At 36.6% G+C, this 21,017-nt stretch overlaps 1 protein-coding gene across 1 annotated transcript in view; it reads right to left on the bottom strand.

The window, feature by feature from the left end:
* Window positions 1-21,017, bottom strand: part of ADGRV1 (adhesion G protein-coupled receptor V1) — a gene marked incomplete at its 5' end in the record, with an annotated part of 423,052 nt that overhangs the window by 329,685 nt on the left and 72,350 nt on the right. The window contains 9 exons of the mRNA XM_084880847.1: window positions 3,525-3,734; window positions 4,613-5,424; window positions 6,184-6,365; window positions 7,805-8,049; window positions 8,701-8,916; window positions 10,501-10,716; window positions 13,970-14,579; window positions 17,431-17,570; window positions 19,190-19,273. Coding sequence (XP_084736973.1) covers window positions 3,525-3,734; window positions 4,613-5,424; window positions 6,184-6,365; window positions 7,805-8,049; window positions 8,701-8,916; window positions 10,501-10,716; window positions 13,970-14,579; window positions 17,431-17,570; window positions 19,190-19,273 — 2,715 coding nt within the window. The remainder of the gene's footprint in view (window positions 1-3,524; window positions 3,735-4,612; window positions 5,425-6,183; window positions 6,366-7,804; window positions 8,050-8,700; window positions 8,917-10,500; window positions 10,717-13,969; window positions 14,580-17,430; window positions 17,571-19,189; window positions 19,274-21,017) is intronic.

The raw sequence follows: 21,017 nt of genomic DNA, 5'->3' as shown, positions 1-21,017 counted from the left end.
TTTACATAGTTTGCAACCACAGTAAAAATCTATTGCCCCATATTTCTAAATTCTTCCCATTACATTTGAAAGAAAGTAATATTTACTACCAGACATTTGTTCAATTGCTTTAGGACAAAAATGTAGAAAAAGCATTCTTCAGAATTCAGTACATCGTTAAACTCTAAAGCAATTCCTCCCCATGAATTTAAAATGCACTCCAGAGCCAGAAATTCAGTATAGTCCATGTTTTAAATCTAATCACATAAATGAAACTCCAATTCTAGGCCAAAGCAAGGTTAACATTGTTAACATCCCATTTTTACCCCATTTCTTTAGCAGTTAACTTTGAAGAATCACCATCAAGTTTTCACTAATTCACTTTGCTACCCTTATGCTTGGTATACTTTTCTCTGTGCAATTTAACGGCAATATAAAGAATACATACACAAAATACTAAATTCTTGAAATAGTGCATATAGTGTCTTGGAAAAAGAAAACCAATTCAGACTCTAGGAAAAAGGTTTAGGAACAAAGGAAAAGAAAAATAAGTTTAAAAAATAGAAATTCCTCCCAATTTATGTTTAGAAAATATATTTTAAAAAATCTAGCACTCATGTAAGCGGTAAAAGCAATTCAGTGTTTTATTTCCTGTACTAAACTCATGCTCATAGATTAATATGTGACAGCAGATTTTTAACCAGCAACAACACACTTGGACCATTTGTTTTAATCAACAATCCCCTTGTCCTCTTTGCAGATATTTAGCTGTTGGCAGCTAAAAAAAAAAAACCACACTCTGATTTTCAGATTAAGTTCATCCAGGTGAAGGACAGCACAGGTGCGAGTGTCAGTGGGAAAACTGAAGTTTCTTCAGAACCCTCCAAGCCACCCACCATCCTCACTGCCCACACGCTCAGAGGATGCTCTTTCATGCCCCTAGCTGATTTACAATTAAAATACCTTCGAAGTGATACTGGTCTTCCAAATTCTTTGGTATCCTTAAAAGAAATGCTATCATGCTGAAAATTACATCCTTAGTCTAGCTCTCAGTCTTCCCTTAAATCTAATCCTTCCTGGTCCTGATCTTATTTATACCTTCCATACCACCGACTTTTATTATCTTCCACATTATTTTCTTTCTTGTATTTCTTCAACAAGACAAAAACTAATCCAAAATACTCCTCTTTAATTCATTTTCTCCAATTTTTTCTCCTTTCCTTGCTCTCCATGGCCAATAAACAGACTACCTCCTAGAGTAGTGCTTCTCACACTTAATGCAGTGGAGAGCAAGAGGTTTTTGTTTACTTTTCTTTTTTTGTTTGCCTGATCTATCCCTTGTGGACTAACATTTTTGTGAAGTACAATAAAATAAAGGGCTAAATTAAATAGCAAAAAACAAAACAAAACACATAAACAAGCCCATAGATATCACTTTTGAGTATCACAGCAAAGTGAAGTTGTTCTATATAAGTTTCTAGAAAAGGTGATTTCAGTTCCTGAACATATCTTGTCAGAAACTAGTAGAGACACTTTGTGGACAGGCATTGGCTTGAGGACCACACTTTGAGAAGCACTGCCTGAAGGCTTCTGCAGCTTTTTATCACCCTTAGCTATCTGCTCCTTATCCCAAGTTCTCTTTTAAAACTTCATGGTTGTTAATGTTTCCTCTAGCTCATCTGGGAATCTAATCTCACTTGTTGCACATGTTAGTATGAGACATACTGATTATTCTGATAACTAATGAAAACACATTTTAGTGTGGTTTCTCCCCATCTCTTTGGGAGAACTTTCTCTCTTTCCTCTCAGGTTTTTTCTTTCCTAGAACCTTAGCCTGGTATGCCATATGGCTCTATCCTTGACTACTTGCTTTTCTTTCTCTAGCCATAAAGATTTTATTAATTTTTCTGATTTCAACTATTGATATTATCTTTAAATATCCAATTTCCATGTGTAACCTAGGTGGAGTCAGGTTCTCTCACCAGTTTCCTTCTCTTACACAGACATTTTATTTCAAATTCATTATTCTTCCAAGTCAAACCACTTGAAATATTTACTCAAAGTTCCTACATTGTCAAGTTCTGCAGATTTAAGTTCAAGCAAAGCAAAGTCTCTTCTCATAAACTGCCCTGTGGCATGGCCTCTGGATTCAGATAGCAGTGGGTTTAAGCTCCTCCATTAATAACTGTGCTATTTAGTCTCTAAAATTCAGTTTCTTTATGTAAAAATATGCTGCATACCATTATATGTATTGTTATAATTAAGTGAAATAATGGTTGTGAAAATTCTGGCACACAGAAAACACTCAATAAATGTTATTACTATTATCATAGCTATTAAGATTAACTTCCCCTATGGTGGCTTTCTACTTGCATTATGTTACAAATAATTTTTTGATGATCTGTCTTTAGTTAAATGTATAGCTATTTAATAGTCACTTCCACTCACCACTGCTCTGAAAACATGATATAGGCCATCAATCAATGGCTAAGGCATTTGCATCGATAAATTAAACATACAAGTTGGGAGTACAGTAATGTGAACGGTAACACACACTAAAATTCACTTTGTTTCCATCACAGCAACTAACTAGCTTTATGACCTTGTCAAGTCATTCTTTCACTGTCTCAATTTTCTGATCTGTAAAATATAAGTCCAAATGCATGATCAATATCCTTTCCATTTCTTACCTTTTTAAGGTAAAATTTTTTTTTCTAAATAGGAACTACAATGAAACACAGGCTATAAATACAAGTATTATCTCAAACAAGCTTATTCAAAAACCAAAAACATTACCATCATCTTTTAAACAAAACAATAGCCTATACAGGGTGGGACAAAAGTTGATTCACATTTGTTCATATGGAAAATAATACAATAATTAACAAATAATAATGCAAAAATAAAGTGTTTCATGTACTCAAAAGTATAAATCTACCTTTGCCCCACCCTATATATGCAACACCTTACAAATAATGTAAAATATTAAGAATTCCAAAAAAAATTGTTTAAGAAGAAGATGAACATTTTATAAATTTTTCTAGTTTGGCACTTTGTTCATAAAATATATAAAAACAATATAAAGCCAAGGCTAACATTCTTACTGATTACAAACCACCATTTGTTTTGAACAGAAAGCTGATGTTTCACTGCTTAACATGGGCAGCTACCATTGAGCACGTATACACTTGCCAGGAGCAATGCTAAGCACTTTATATTTATTAGCTCGCTTAATCCTCACAAAGAAACCTATAAGTGATATTTGCTACCATTTAACAGATGAGAAAGCTGAGCATGCTTGGTCTCACTAACTCCCTTAAAGTCACACAAGTGGGGACTGGTGAGCTAGAAGACAATATTAATCTTCTAAATGTAGTCAAACAGTTCACTGTACAGCCCTCTCCCACATAAGTTCCATGCACATTAGCATACATAACCTTACAAAATAAAGAAAGGATAAAACACATCAAAAACATTACAAGACTAAACAAAACTGACATCCACGGAAAAGAGAACGAATGTGCTCCACACAAAAAGGAACCCACCTTCATGACCTATGACAGATCTGGAAGCTGTCTGAAAGCTAACAATTCCCGCCACGTTGTCATTGGCCAGAATGGTCACTCGCACAGTGTCGGAGCTGGGCAAAATTCTGCTTCCGCCTTCCGTGTACACTAAGCTCACTATGATGCTTTCATCGTCCTCTGGCTCGGAATCGTCCAAGATGGTTAAAATGGCTATCTTTTTGGTTTCACCTATAAAATAATTAATTCAAAGAAATACTAATTTATAAAATGCCATTACTTCATATGATAACTTGGCAGTTTACTAAAGCCACTGGGAGGGGAAAAATCTAACTTTAAATTTTCATCTTCACTCCTTTCTCATAAATTTTAATTATTTCCTTTGAAATAAGGAGAAAGTTACCAATTACCAACCTGTCCCCATCAGCCCAGGAATGTCATATGACAGGCATGTCATATTCCATTATTCTCAAAATAATTTACTAGAAAAAAAGACATTATAGAAATGTTTTATACTATTTTAAAATTTACTGTAAAACAGATGCCAATTAGATATTTCAAAGAGCTATGATACATGTATCATGACCCCCTCCAGTTACTATTTCCAAAAATATTTACACAAAAAGTTAAATAATAAAAGGTGCAATGAACTGCTCTAACATATGTAATTGTGAGTGTTTACTTCATTCATTTTTTCTGTATACAGTGAGGTTTTGATGAGTACATGTCACTTTTTTCAAGTGGAATCTATTATTGCCCAAATCAGGATTTAAACAATGATCTCGGTAAAAATACCTTTCCCCCACGCAAAGTATTAGCCACGTGCTTGGTTGTAGTTTTCCTTAAAAAAATTAGAGCTTTCCTTAGACTTGCTTACTTATCTGTATCACGTATAAAGGAGTAAAACTCACACTTCTCCTAAAACCCTTCTTTGTTTAATAGACTAAAAGAATGCTTATGTGTGGCCATGTCAGTCTTCATGTGTCATGTCAACCAACTTGCATTTTTTCAAATCCACACTAGGCTTTTACATATTAACTAACATTACCATAAAAATTAAATATGATAACTTTAGGACATACTGCAATCCATTTAGAATCACCACTCACCTTCAGCAAAAGTCAGAATGTCTCCAGCACCTATAAAATCCAAGCCTTCAGTAGCGGTTCCACCAACAACCCTCCACTCGACCGTCACCTGGCCTAGGCTGCCCCCTGTCCTGTGGATCATCAGCTCCACTGTGGTTTGGGGCTTCTCCTGGACTTCCACGTACAAGCCGTCTTCGGAGGTGTTGGGACTAATACTGTACATCGTGAACACCCCGAAGGCGTCGCCGTTTAACGCTATGACAACGGTAGACGTATTTGGCTGTCCTATGGTTGGCTGGTTTTCAAAGCTGGCTGTGATGTTCATGAGGTGGACTTCAACAAGAGAAATCAGGAAACTCTCATCCATCTCTGGGATGTCATCCACAAGAATACAAACTGTCAGATTTGCAAATTCATCGCCTTCTCGCATGATGACCCATTGCCTTGTCACAGGCTCATAGTCACTGCCAGCCACGGCCTGACCGCTAAAAAGAGACGCTACCCTGGTCATGTTTTTCCTGTAGGTCCAGAAGTCTGAGTGGTTAAGATTCGGACTGACCCAGGATGTCATCCAGAAACACTGGGGGCCCTCGGAGGCGCTGAGAAATGAAAACGCTGAGCACGCGTGCTCTTTGAGGCACAAAGTGGCACAAGTATGCTGGGGTTCCCCCACGGCAGAGACATTCACCCACGTTCTCCAAAGCGGGTCGGGCACCCCCTGCATTGGCGATTCATAGTAGGACAGTAAATCTTGTCCTTCCTCCACTGCAAGAGCCACTACATCAATATCGGAAGTACTGTAGAACAGCAAGAGCTGGCCAAAGCGCCCGCCGCTAAAACATGGAGTGACAATTAAAAGACACATTAAGCACCAAAGCAATCTGTGGACTACATATAGAAAAGAACTAGAAAAGAACTACTAATTGCAGTTTTCACTTTTTAAGTGTATAATGCCGCTGTACAAATACAACCAGGCTTCTATTACGTTTGTCTTTCAATGTTTTACTTTCTCATGTAAGGTAACCTTGCTAGTTTTCGATGAAACAAAATATTTACCAAGCTATGAAAATACCTTGTAAGATATGCAAGTCATATCCATTTTTAAATTATCAAACAGAAATAGAAAATTAATTTTCATTACTAGATTTCTCTGAAACAAAGTAACAATAACAGCAGGAATACATTTTGAGGGAATATAATTATTTGCCATAAGGTCCTCAAGTCCTATATTTTCTATTTTCTAAAGGAATTCAGTGAACTCTAAACTGCCTCATGAAAGAAATGCAAGGGGGGGGGGGGAAGAACTTGAAAATTAACTACTTCACATATGAATGTTCTTTAATTTAGAAGCTACTTGTACTAAACTAAAACAAGTAACAGGTTAAAGCAACAAATTTTTGAAGTTAGAAAGTCCCATGATGTATAATCTATTTCACTAATAATAGGTATGATAAATATAAGGAGCTCTTTATATTATTAGGCATCAATCATTTACTAAATTATAATTTATATTGAATTATAAAACAAACTGCAAAAGATCCTTTCCCATCACCTCCCCACCCCAGATGCAAGTCACCATCTCATAATAATACCTTCTCCTGACAGTTATGTTAGCACAGGAACTTCTCTCCAGAGGCTCTTGAACACGGTAAACCGACTGAACAAAGGCTACTGTACCATAAGGATTATCATTGGCAGGAATAATAATATTTGCCACTCGATCTAACCCAATAGTACCTCCACCAGAGGCATCAGTTAGTTGCACTTGGATAACCTAAAAATACAGTGAAAACTTCCTTAACAGAAACCTAGTTCTGAAATTAGAATAAAAATAATTCAAGGGAAACAATTAAACATATTCATACAAGTATAAGAACAAAGTGAAATATAAATGTATTTTTTAAAATATCCCATTACATTTATAAACCCAAGATGTAACAGAATAATCTATCATGAACTTTTAATAATACAGCATGGCTATACATTTAAAAATGGGCTATTTAGCCAAAACCGGTTTGGCTCAGTGGTAGAGCGTCGGTCTGTGGACTGAAAGGTCCCAGGTTCGATTCCGGTCAAGGGCATGTACATTGGTTGCGGGCACATCCCGGTAGGGGGTGTGCAAGAGGCAGCTGGTCGATGTTTCTCTCTCATCAACGTTTCTAGCTCTCTATCTCTCTCCCTTCCTCCTCTCTGTAAAATATCAATAAAATATATTTTAAAAATAAATTTTAAAAAATAATAATGGACTATTTAAAGTTCCTTAATATTTAGTTATATAATTTTGTGAATCAATTTTGAGATTCCTGGTTATGTTTACCACTTTAATAATAGACTTTTAGTCCTATACCTTTTTTATTTAGGGAAAATAGTACATATGTTTCATGAAGTTAGTATATTATGCTTTATTTTCCACATTCACTTAAATGAAAAATTTCTGAGAAAATTTAAAAGAAAAAAAATAACATATCACAATATCACCTATATTTAGAGAGAAGAGAAATGTTTTAAAGATATTAACTATCTTTAGGAATGAATAATGATACAATTACTACCACTCAAATGAAATTTTATGAACTAAAAAAAAATTGACAGAATTAAAGAATAAATGCTATTGAATTCAATTTTATGAGATCTGGGCTTTAATAATACTTGAATTTTATGAAATAAAAGCATCCTTAGCCAATATATGGCATGGATGAATCAACTTTCCCCCTGAGACTCTACTTTTATTTGCTACTTTGCTAATTCATCATGAAAAATAAACATCAGGCAGCTATATCTAGCATGGCATTTGTCACATAGTAAATTCTCAAAATTGTTGATGAATAAATTAATGAACAAGTGAAAAAAATCGAAATGAAATTTAAGCCCAAAGGGAGTATGGATATAAACAAATGAAGAATTTATATGAAACAATGTAGCAAAAATTATGATAAATGCATTATATATCTAATCCCTTAACCAAAATGTTGAAAAATACAATCCATAAAAATATCTTACACTAGTAAACTGGTATGTGCATAAGACCTACTTCTAGAATATTCCTTGTTTTGTTATCTGTAAGGACCACTTTCATACTACCATACTTTGAACATTCTTGCAGAAATAACTTATTTGACATCCTCTATAAATGTCACAACAACAGCATCTGTTCTAGTCACTACAAGACAAGGCATGGTTTACAGTGTCACTCTAAACTAGGCATCCTCTCACCTCTTCAATCTCCGGAACGTCGTCCGCCAGGACCTCTAACAACAAGGTTTGAATGGTTTCCCCAGGGGCAAAGGTCACATTACCTGAGACAACTCGCAGGTCGCCAGTAGCAAGCTGTCCATTAATGGTGGCAACCCACTGAATAGTAACATTGCCGAGTGTCCCAGAATTTCGAATTATTGGCAGGTTTACCTTCACTGAATTAAACTCAGGTTCCTCTACAATAAGTTTAGTAATCTGGAAACCTGAAGGGCAGAGCAGAGTAGGTTTCACATACAAAATGAAACTGAATTACACAGATCTAAACAATCACTGTCCTCTGGTCATGTTTCCCCCCTTATGCAATCTAAGTAGCTAACCCCCATCCAATCAGAGTAACATGCTGTGATACAAAGTGGCTGGGCCACCAAGACTTCAAAATGATTTTTCACTATGACAGAAGCAGAAATCACAAATCCAAATGCCCACAGGGATCAGGCATACACCAGTTATGAGTGAAGAGTATCTAATGAGTTCCTTGGCTAACTGCCCAGTGCAAGCCTGGACCAAAGGGACAGTGGCTATATGGCTCCCATGACTGATGCTAGGCAGGAGAGGGGGCTGAATGTTGCCAGACTTTCCTACCAAACCAAAAGCCCAGGTATCCAAATTTTTGTGTAAATTTCTATAAATTAATTTTTAAAGAATTATCTAAGATTCACAAAACAGATCTAGGAGCCAGATATAATGTAAAACGTTATATCACTAACCACTGCCAGTGAGTGTACATGATGCTGTATATATCAGTATTAACAAGTTAAAAAGAGAACATGATCAAATCAATTGTTCATCCCTAAAAACAAAGAAATGTATGATCTATGCAGACAAGTGAAAGAGATACAGACTAATCTGGTTACCGAATAATCCATAGGGGTCATCAGAGGCCTCAATGATAATGATTGCCTCTGTTAACTCCCCTAGTCTGGCTCCTCCTGTCGTTTCATTCAGCAGTTGCACAAGAAAAGATTCTTCCAGTTCAGGGTAAATGTCATTAATGATATATATTGGCACCGCTTTACTGGTTTCCCCTTCTAGCAAGACCACATCTGATGAAGCTATACTATAATCTTCACCTACAGAGACAAAAAGCAAAATGCCAAGACTTATTCCACAATATAATAAACATGCCATATACAAGGGGAATCTATGATGTATCAAATTTTATGGATATACTTGGAAAGACTTTTTTGAGAAGATTTACTAGATTTATTCTAAACAAGAAAACTTTACCTGTCTTGCTAAAAAAAAAAAAAAAAAAAAAAAAAAAAGGGAGGGGGTTGGAGTTTTGATATCAAAAAACAATGAAAAAGATTTCCTAAGGTGTTTGAGTTCACATGTTCATTTTTAGAAATATGTGTACATAATTTATACTGTTTGTCATATATATATATATAATTCCCAAAAAATATATACACACATTTTTAATAATTATAAAGGCAGTGTTTATTAAAATACATTTCATTTTCAAAACTGAGCTATCAGCTGTTAAAGTGATTATATATTTTGGGACAACCTGTATAGATGGTATATAGATATGGATAGATAGCTATAAGTCATTTATGACCACAAGATAGCCCTTTATCTACAAAAGAAAAATGTGTATACCACTTTTAAAACAAAGAGCAAGACTAGAATTCTAATCTCACTGAGGAAATAAATTATACTGTTCCACTGATATGGGCATGTCAGCATCAATGTTATACCTGGAAACTAAGGACCTTTCTACAAAGTTGAATTGAAATATGCTATTGCATAACTGCCCAAGATGACTTTGTTTCTGGTCCAGCAGTGGCTGGGGAAAGGAGAGAGGCTTCCTATGGAGCCTGAGGGCAAAGTTCCTAGAACACGAACACACACACACACACACACACACACACACACACACACACATATACACACACACACACACATACACACACACACACACACACACACACACACACCACCTGGGGAATATGTGAACCCGGTTTATCATCTTTTCAAGCAAGTCTCATATCCAGGTAATTTATTTCAAAAAATCAAGCCTGCTATCCCATCCATTCACACTCATGTTCCTTTGAGTGCATACTATAATAGAAAAAACCTAATTGAATTGCTCTTCCGCAACTCTTCCTCTAGGTAACTGCACCACCGAAGAAGGCAGTCTCCTAATGTTTGCATTTGGCAATGAAATCGCTTTGCTTATACATAAAATAGTTAATGGTAACCATTGTCTCTTCCATGTTCTGAATAAATAAGGAAACAAGCAAGATAAAGTGTTGAGAAACAAAACTACTGCCAAGTAATGTGATCATACAGCTGAACATTTTATCTTGCATTCGTTCCTAGGTATCATTTACATGAGTCCCTTTCAAAAAACTACTAAAAGGTACACAGAGAAAACCTAACTATGCTTTCCTTCATGTCTTTTCATTGGTTTGTGCATATTTTGGTCATCAGAGCTTTTACATTCATATACAATTCACTAGTAGTTTCCATAAATTCTACAAAATCAGTATCATAAATATTTGATGAAAGATATGGATTTGTTCCTTTAAAAAGATGCAGGAATATTGCTGCTTTCTGGCTGATTTTTCTAACTACATCTTTGAGGTTCGTTAATAAAGGATAAAATTTCCCTCTAAAACTTTTCACTGCTCCTTAGACGTCTTTCTCACCAGCTATTGCAGTTATTGGCACAGCTTTAAACTTCACAGAAACATCTGCAAATGCTCCTCCTGTTCTAGTCACATTGATAATGGGTCCAACATGATTTTCTGACACTCGAACAAGTGGAGCTGAGAGCTGAAGAATTCCAAAGGCATCATCATTGGCATTAATAATTAGGTGAGCAATGGTTTCTACCTTAGGTCCCAGGCGTGGAGAATTGGGAACTGAAAAAGAGAAGAGAATCTATCAAAAATTCTAAGAACTAGTCAAAAGTCATTAAGCCTCAGCAAGATTCCATCAACCAAATGGGATGATAACTTAGTGTTTTCTCTCTATGAAATATTACTAGAGTATGAATTAGCACTAATATATACATTGTAGATACAAAAATAAACACAAAGTCCCTACTCTTATAGCTTTATAGTCTATTGAAGATTTTTATTATAGAATTCTTAGCCAACAAATAATTAGCCGACAGGCATAATTTAATAAGTATTAGAAATTTGTCAAAAAGCAAAAAGAATCAGAGTATAATAAATCATCACTTTGTATATATTACAAGAGATAATAATGAAACCTATAGAACTATAATCTTTTAAATTGGTTACCAGCATTCCATAAATTTAAAAACAAACAAACAAAAAAAAAAAAAAACAGCATTTCAGTTACAAAATTGAGTAGGAAAGTAATTTAACTCCATGACCTTGAAGACCAGTTGCAGCCAATCATCACACTCTAAATACTGTGTCTCTGCTTCAACTTTTCTCCCTCACAAACCTGTTCCTTTCTATCCCTTCTTAGTTAACTCAACTACCTTATCTGGAAAAAGCACGTCAATACTACCCCAATGCTGCTATAAAAGAGTTTGTGCAATAAGCTCTTTGCTTATGTTCCACTGATTATCAAGAGAGCAAAGCTTATTTTGAAAGCATTTGGGACTTTCCAAAAACTATCCCTCATACAGAGGTACAATTCCAACCAGAACCCTTCCCAAAACAATATAAAAAGCAGTCTTTTAACACAAACAAAGCATCTAAAACTTTTACTAGAACTAAAGAATTTTGAGATCATATTTAATTTTTTTGTATTCTTTCTATAGAGTTTATATTTAGAATATCTCAAACAATGATGGTATTTGGAAATATGTGATAATGTATAAAATTCAACATTTTCAGACAAATTAACACCACCATTTAATTTCAACTATATAGGCCCAGGTCATACTAAATTATATCATAAAGTCACAACTAGAAATCAGTATAATATAATTAAACTCAGCTAAATTAGAAAAGAATTGCAGAGACAGAGAGTTGTAGCAACAAATGATATTTTTTTTGAGGGTATACTATTTGCCTGACATTGTTCTAAGCACATTTTTTATATCAAGTCATTTAATCCCCAGGACATCTCTAAGTGGTCAGTAATAAAAATTGTCACAATTTACAGATGAGGAATCAGAGCCACAAAGATGGGGAGGAAGTTACCTGTAGGGTTTGTCTAATCTCTTATTTACAACTAGAGTCCCCTTACAGGAAGATTCCAGCAATAGGGCTTCCTGCTGTGGGTCTCCGCTGCCCCTCCTTCGCCTCCCTTCCCTCCCTTCTCCACAGCCCTGCTGGCTTATCTCCCTTCTCCCCACCCCGCCTGCTTCCCTTCCTTGGCTGCTGCCCTACTTGCTTGCTTCTCCGCAGCTTCACTCCCTTCTGTAGCACTTGGCTTCTTTCTATAGTCTTCCCTCTGGCCTGGATATGCAAATTAACCACCATCTTGGTTGGGTTGATTTGCATACTCGCCCTGATTGGCTGGTGGGCATGGCTTATGGGTGTAGCTAAGGTATGGTCAATTTACATGTTTCTCTTTTATTAGAGAGGATTACTCATCAAACCTCTACTGAAACTTGATTACACTCAGAGTAGATTAACACAGATCCTATCAGGTTCTACACTGATTCTGCCTATTAAAATCTGAATCAATATCACACAGATGTGCCCTTAATTGTTCTTTAATTATTTCACATATGGCTTATGCCTATCCTGAACTGCCCCAAGTATGCTGTATGATTCCAGGGATATATCGAGCATAAAATACATCATTTGTTTCTCCCATCCCATAGCTCATTGACATTCTACATGTACCGCTTTATTATTAATAATTATTCACATATATTGAATGCTTACCATGTGCCAGACACTGCATTCATTTTCACATATGTTATCATATTTAAGTCCTATAATATTTCTGTATTGCCCATAAGGACACGGAGGCTAAAAATGATTATGTCCAATTTTATTATTATAGTTGGAACATAAGTTATCTGACACCAGTACCCACAGCTTTCAGTCACTGGTACATGGAGTATTCTCTCCTTGTTTTATTTCTATCTCATTTAAAAACGGTGTGTTCCTTGAAAACCAGGCTCTATTAAATAATTATTACTTAATAAGACTCATTGCTTTTTACTTCAATTTATTTGTATTTTAACTGATTCTAAATCTTGCTGAGAAAAAAAAAAAAGTATTGTGTGAGAATTTTAACCTTAAGTGTTATCTAAAAATGTAATGTTAGCAGTTATCCTATAAAGTAAATTACCTTCTAACCCTGAGCTACAATTATGACATTGTGGGCAAGAATGTTGCTTACTATACAGTATATTCATCCAGATGTTACAGGAAGGTCAAGAAATTTACTTGTAAGAACCATCATCTATGTGGCATAGCATGCTCAACATGAGATCTTGGAATCTGACTCTTTGGACTATGTAATTTCAGTTTCCTAAAAAAGGTTTTGTTTTCATATAAATATTGTCCTAAAATTGATAATAAATTGATCTTAAATTAATATAGAAATATTTTTGCCTTTACTTCTTCCCTTATTCCAGAAAATCTAGATTCTTTTTATCTTTTTAAAGTTTTATGTCCACATAGAAAATGTGACTAGTAATGAACAAGCTATACCACAGGAACTGCTTTCAGTTCCATCAGCTCAAGCCCAGCTCTCTACCTCTACCCGTACCACCCCTCTGCCTCCGTTGCTGCCTCTGCAGAAGGAGCCTCGGCGCTGGACCGGCCTGCATAGCCGCCTCTCCCGCGCCACCCTGCCTCTCCTGCTCTGTGCTGCCCCACCTCTCCCACGCCCCTCACAGGCAGCCTCTGTGGCTTTGTCCAGATCAATGTCTGGAAGACATCTGGTTTAATTAGCATTTTATGATTTTATTAGTATAGATAGTGCTAGAGGTCAGCTACACTGGGTTACATAGATACTTCTAAAACTTTAGGCTTGGAATGTAACAGACTTTTAAAACATAATTTCATGTTTTCAAGTGTCCCACTACCATTTACCTACAGGTAAACTAAGATGGTGCTTTCAAATTTAGAGCTTAATATTTTCATAGACTTTCTACTATACCAAATTCTTAACTTTGGTTTTAGAATTATTATTTCTAATAATAATAATAATCATACACTAACGGATACTTACTTGGGCGATTCTGTACTTTCTCTATTAAAGTAGAGTTGAGTAGTTCAACAAACACAGACTCTGACCTTTCTGGTTCATCATCATCCAAAATTGTAACCGTTATTGTGGCCTCACTCTGATTGGCTTTGAAAAGAGCAAATCCAGAAGCTGGTATATAGTCCCTTCCTTGAGTTGCTCTGGCTAAATTACGTGGAAAATAAGGTGGATTTTCCATATCGTCCAGTGTTGCATACGTGACCATGACTTTTCCCATGAGACCTTTTAACCTTATTATTGATAATGTGATGTTCTGAGTTGCTTCTTCAACTTCAATAGGTCTATTTTTCTCAGAAAAGATGAAGACTCCACAAGGATCATCACTAGCCAAAACTATTAATGTGGCGTTAGCATGAACTCCCAAAGATCCACTGGAGACACTGAGGATTGACACGGAGAATGCCTTGTCCAGTTCTGGGTCTTCATCCGGCAGTATCTCCACTGTGATGTTGGCACTTTTTTGCCCAATTTCAAATGTGACATTGCCAGAGATGAAGGCCAGATCGCCATCTGGGTCAGAGTCTATGCTCCAAAGCAAAGTCACTCGAGACAGAGCTCCATGGCCTCTTATAACCTAGGAAATATTGAATACTAACAAGTATTAAAAGAGGTATTAAAACCACTAACTTAGAAGTTTGTAAATACAGGATGAAAGCAATTTTATATGAATTGTTCTAAAAAAAAAATATGAGATTCTTAAAGGCAGGTATCACGTAATAACCCATTTTGAAGACAGAGAGTCCTATTTAAAAATGGATTGTTGCATGAAACAAAATATTGCCTGAACATTTGTAGCTTATAAGTAAACTACAGCTATATTTTTGCAATTAAAATATATTTAAATAATAAAGTAAATGTAATTAAAATGTATTATATTTAAGAACATTCATTACCATTTTTATATTTACTGAAAATATTATATATACTTCATTGTAAAGAATAGGTAACATTTTTAATGAAAAGTTAGCCATAAAAGTTGTTTTTAAAAACAAATTATAGTATTTCCTTTATCTTCAATATAGTATGAAAAACAAACTCACCAAACACATATTTGACCCAAGGTTACATAAAATACATCTAATAAGGAAGAAATGCTTTTCTGCCAATATTTTAAGAAGAAAAGCTTTAAAAAATGTTCCAAATAAGTTCCAACTAAACATGATTTTAGTTTATATTAAAATATGTTGTCTCAGAATAAAATTTGAGATAGAAATTTTATAAAACTTTATCCTCTCCTATAATCCCTTTTTATCTTCTTTCTTGAGTAATGAGTCACTGTTGCTGAAGTTGTTCAATTTACTCCAGAACAGTTTACTGAAGATCTGTCATAAGAGTACAGGAGGGATATATTTTGAGTTATTTGTCTTCATTATTTATATACAATCTCAGAAAGCTGAGCAAGCTTCTAGCTCCTCTGAGTTATTTAACAGTAGAAAACTACTCAAGTCCTACTAGAAAAAATGCAGAGTAGGTACACACAAATACATGCACACACACCCCGTGTATAAAGTTATTATTATTGTTGTCCACGAACATTGTGGGTTTTCTTTCCTCCTCCTGGGTAAGAGATAAGACAGGGCTTCACTTCTCTACCCTTTAACATTAGCATGGCCACGTGATTAGCTTTAACCAAGGACATGTAAGTGCAAATGCTGTGCATCACTTCCAGGAAAAAGCCAATATGTAGTTCTCCACACCCACAAGTCCCCTTCTTAAAGACAGAAGTGCCTGTTGAGATGTGGCCTCTGTAACCCTCAGTCCCTATGGCACCTGGCCCTGAGCAGGCCGGCCTGTGGGTTCTTGACTTTAAGAAGGAAAGATTCCACAGCAGGAGTCCAGGTCACTTTAAAGGTACATTTATTAAAGCTGAGGACAATGAAAGAAAAAAAGGCTTAGCACAGAGGAAGCAACAGGACAGCCCAGGCTGGGCAGCTTTGTTTCTCTAAAAATGCCACAGGAAAGAAAGAAGCCAAGGCAGGCTGCGTCTGCTCACTGGGAGAAAACGGGGCCTTGGAGACAGGTTCAAGGGGGTCAGACTGGGACGAGCTGCCACTGCCCATTGCTTAGCTGATTGCAAGTCTCATGGGGTCCCTTTGAGTTTAGGTCCCTTAGACTTTAGGAGCTATGTGCCTGTGCATAGGGAAGGGGGGTTTGGGGAGGGGGGGGGGGAGAGAAGGTGCAGGGATGCTTCCCAGAGGGAGAGCTTGTGTTGGTCCTTTGTGTTGAGGGTTTTTATTTCTCTCTTGCAGGCAGGCATCTTAAGGGGAGGTCTCAGGGGAGGATTTCAGCAGAATATTCATTGGTTTTCCAGCTGTGCCCTTTTAGGGTCCTGGTCTTCATTCATTGGTCAGCTCTAGGGCAGGGGGTCATTTGTCATTGCAACTGGTCCTTCTGTCAACCACCTGGCTTTGCTGCTTTTCTCGGCATGGGACTAACATACAACTGAAGCCTAGATGTTCTCTCTAGGGAGGTGACCTTCTATTATCTGTAAATTGCGCAGCCAGTTTGTTCAGCTAAATGTCTCAGTTTTCCTATTCCACTTGTCCTGGTTTATGTTTCACGTAAACGATTGATGATTGCCTACTTCAGTTGGACACATACACGAATGACAAACAAAACTTCGTTGTAGTAAATTATTTGATAGGGGCAGAAATAGAATGTTGGGGGACCATCTAGAATTGTAAGAAGTATTAATCGTGCTCTGTTAACTGTGATTGTTTTTCTGATTAAAGAAGGCACCTTCTAATCTGGCTGGTAGTTACACAAGGGGCCTGGGAGCTCATCTGGAAATTCAGCCCATCCTCCCCATGTGGAGCTGCCTACGATCATGAATAGATTAACAAGTTTGTGCCAGCCCTTGCATATCACTAAGCCCTTCGAAGATCCCCAGCCCTCTGCTTATCTGTTAACTGCCCATTTGGCAAACTTGTACTTTCCCATATAATCTTAGTCCTTTTACCCAATATAAGCAGCTGGCTTATGGTGCAGTACGGAGCAGATTTTTGTGGGTGACCTGCTGCTCTCCCATCCAGCCAGCAGTATTGGAATAAACACTCATAAATGATGCAACCCTGTCTCTGCTGAATTGGCTCACATAGTGATAGGCAGCATGGACCCACTGATTGACCCAGTGAGATTATGGAGAACTTTGTTAAACAGAATGAATAAAACATATATATGCAATAAAGCTCCATTACATTCCTTTATAGAGTCAGGGATCCTCAAAATCATAAGATTTGGATGCAAAACCAAAGACAAGTGCTAAATCAGTATTCAATGGTAAATTTGTATTGTTTGTGCCACTAGACTCATTCCCTCCACCTACATAGAAAAAAACTGACCGAAAATACAGCTTCATAATACAATAAAACAGTTTTGAGAGAACAGAACATGTCTAGGACTGCAGGGGGGGAAAATGTACTCACATTGAATATAACAGTGCTGAACCCGTCTTCTGGTTCCGTTCCGCTGACAACGAGTGACTCAGGGCTAAATTCAAATACACCGTGAGCATGGTCAGAGGCTGCAATTGTCACTAGAATTTGGGAAGCCACTCCTAGACTGGCTGCATGAATAAGTTCCAACAAAAAGCAAGAGAAACTTAATCAGTAATTTACGAACCAAAGGAAAAGGCAGGCAACAACCTTAGAAAACTGTTGTACTGTTCACTGAGTACTTCTAATTTGTTTTAGAAAGGCTGACATGAATGGTTGCCACACATATTCATGCTTTTATGGCCTTTCTCTATTTTGGTACCAATGTGATATACAAGTGCTGCATAAGCATTTGCAGACGAATAAGGAAAACTTGGTTTTCTTTTTCTTTTCTGTGCAAGAGAACATTCTTCCATGCACAGTATGTAAGGAAAGTCTCCCACAACCTTTACTGACCTCAGAAGAACATGAGTCAAACAACTTTATCCTTTATGAAACAGTAGTTTCCCTATGATTTTCGTTAATCTGACTGAACTGATTCTTGGTTTCTAAATGTGCATTAATTTTAGGCCAATTTTTTTCATCATATTGTGATATTCTAGATCTACCTCTCCTAGTCCCAAAGAGTCCAATCCTATAACTAAAAAGGTATCACGATCAAAATAAGTAATTATTTTCCTGAGATGTTCAACTTTTGTATTTAATGGATGTAGGCAAACTTAAAATGCAAACATAAATAAACTAATCCAAAAGTAGTAGAGTCATTAAACACAGATGTTACATGATGCACTGAAGGAAGTTAGGAATGAGAGGGGTGGGAACATGAGTTCTGACACTAACATATAAAACCTGACATTGTGAGAACCGAGAAAATTCTCCCTTAAGAAACAAGTATTCTATGTATTTTCTCCTAACATAAAAAAAATATTTGAGGGGAAAAGGTGAATCATGTTTGTATATAAATATACTTCAAAAACTATAATCTTTTCAATATTTTCTCACACTAATTGGCAATTTATTCTCCCCATTTATTCTCTTCTTAAATTCTTCTTTTCCCATTTGTTTTGACTAAATGCTGCATATAAAGATTCATGGTTCTTTTTGCAAAAAAAAAAAAAAAATTAAATTGATGCATTTAAGATGAAAATATAAATGTTCTATTTATGTCTCTTTAGGTATCCAAGACTATGTAAAATGCTTCTCAGTAATCACTTGTAAATTATATTAAAGCAAAATTTCTTTTTTTTTAAATATATTTTATTGATTTTTTAGAGAGAGGAAGGGAGAGGGATAGAGAGCTAGAAACATCGATGAGAGAGAAACATCAACCAGCTGCCTCCTGCACAACCCCCTACTGGAGATGTGCACACAACCAATGTACATGCCCTTGACTGGAATCAAACCTGGGACCTTCCAGTCCACAGATCGATGCTCTATCCACTGAGCCAAACCGGTTTTGGCTTAAAGCAAAATTTCTATTCCAATTAGAATCAGGAAACTGCAATAGGCTCATACAGAGATGAGAATCTAAGCTTTGGAGGCAGGCAGGCTTGATTCTGACTTGACCTCTTTCTAGTTGGGTGACTGTAACACGAGGCAAATAATACCTCATAAAGTGCTGTGATGGTTAAGGAGATAAAATACATGAAGGACTTGCATATACTAGGTGTCAATAATTGTTAGTATTTTTTGTCTCTAAAAAGTAAAGTTAAAATGTAGGACAGTAAATGGCCTTGGATCAGCTGCTTACCACGTTTGTGAATAGTTGGAAGGAAGAATTCCATGTCCCCATCACCACTACCACTGCCATCAACCCTATAGAGTTCAGCAGTCACTTTACAGGGAGAAACACAGAGACACAACCCACACAACACACATTGACACAATGAGAAAATTAAGAACTCTTAAAACATATTCAGTAAAGAGGAAAATGCAGTAATAGTCATCAATAATATGCATTCTTACACACACACACACACACACACACACACACACACAGATCTGTTAAGTGGTAAAAGTATAAATTAAGTTACCAACTTACAAAAACATCATTCACAGCCTCAGGAAATACTCCATGTAAGCTGTAATTGGTATTTCCCATTTCTGCCAATTTAACCTTAAATTTTCACTTACAGAAATGTAAATTGTTTTTAACATTGTAAATATTTTAAAAACATTTGTTTGCAGGTACACTCAGACCTATAAGCCTCCGACAGGAACCTTATCACTCACAACCACCAATTCTAAATCAGGGAAATGCATCAAACATTTCCCTCCAGCCACACATTTAAATCCCCCCACAGTTACCATTTTCAGGTTTGATTACCCTTTTGCATCTGACACTGTGGAGAGAACCCTAGGCAAGCAGTCTAAATCTCTCTGCTTCAGCCCTGGCTATGAGAGGTAGCAGCAGTAAAGCCTTCAGCAAGGCACTAAGCCTTTTGGTACCTCATCTTTCTCACCAAAAAAAAAAAAATGTTACCTTCTATTGAATGGCTGTAAAGTAAATAATACTGTGAAAATTAAAGTGGCAATATACAAGGACTATAATTAAAAGAAAGAACTTTTTCCTTGACTTTCAATACATTTATCTCCCCACCATTACTTTACCAAATGCTTGCAGACAAATGAAGACAGGAAGGGCAGCAATGATAGCAGTGGGGGGAAAGAGGAGGAGGAGAAGCAAGACCATACATCCATAACCCTGTGCTTCTACTGGTGTCCTTGACTGGCATGCTAGTCTTAATCTGTCCTGCTCTTCTGCTCCCCTCAGTAGGACTAGGATATACCAGATATGAGAAGCTATGGCACCCCAAACCTGAAATATCTTAAAAACTTAAGAGGCAAAATGGATTTCAGAGAATATCTACTGCATGGCTTTGCCCCCATTATTATCCACTAGTTGTTAGAAACAAGGGTGAAGTTCAATACCAATGTGCTCTGGCTGGCACATAACATCTATTCAGTGGGCTGGCTATCTTAGGTGGAATCAGTTGTATAGACAAACCAGAATGGAGTGAGGACTAATTCCTTGACCCTCAGCAGAACTTAGCTCTCAAGCTTTTTCACTTCTCAGGCAGTCCCATGGCTGTATGAGGAGTAGAGGCCAGTGTCCATGTTCCTTTACTGCCCATCCCAACTCACCTGGGTAGAGGGGAAATCAGATTCTCCACCACTATTTGCTTACTAAGAAACTGCAAGACTGGTTTTCAACCGAGTACTTATGCCCAATCAATACATAGCAATGGGTATTATAAATATATGGGAAGAAATTTCAACATAAACCAAAAGTATTTCTATATTTCAAATATCATTTCTGAAGAATATTCAATGTTCTTTATCAATCAATGCTAGGAAATGATCACTAACATCTGTTCAATTCCATAGTCTTTTTGACTATAAGTGACACAGAGAACAACTTTTCAAATAATTTACAGTGACCTTGGATTAATGAAGTCCTGCCATGAAAACAATGGAGATCTGGGGACTCGTCCATAGAGGACAAGCAAAGCTAGTATTCTAACGTGCTACCTGCCAAACAGGCCACACAGCATATTTTTATTGTTTTATATGGTCAA

The sequence above is a fragment of the Pipistrellus hanaki genome (genome assembly GCF_964339955.1).
Source record: "Pipistrellus hanaki genome assembly, chromosome: 4".
NCBI classification, from domain to species: Eukaryota; Metazoa; Chordata; class Mammalia; order Chiroptera; family Vespertilionidae; genus Pipistrellus; species Pipistrellus hanaki.
The sequence above is the reverse complement of the archived record's forward strand: the minus strand, read 5'-3'. Positions and strand labels throughout refer to the sequence as shown.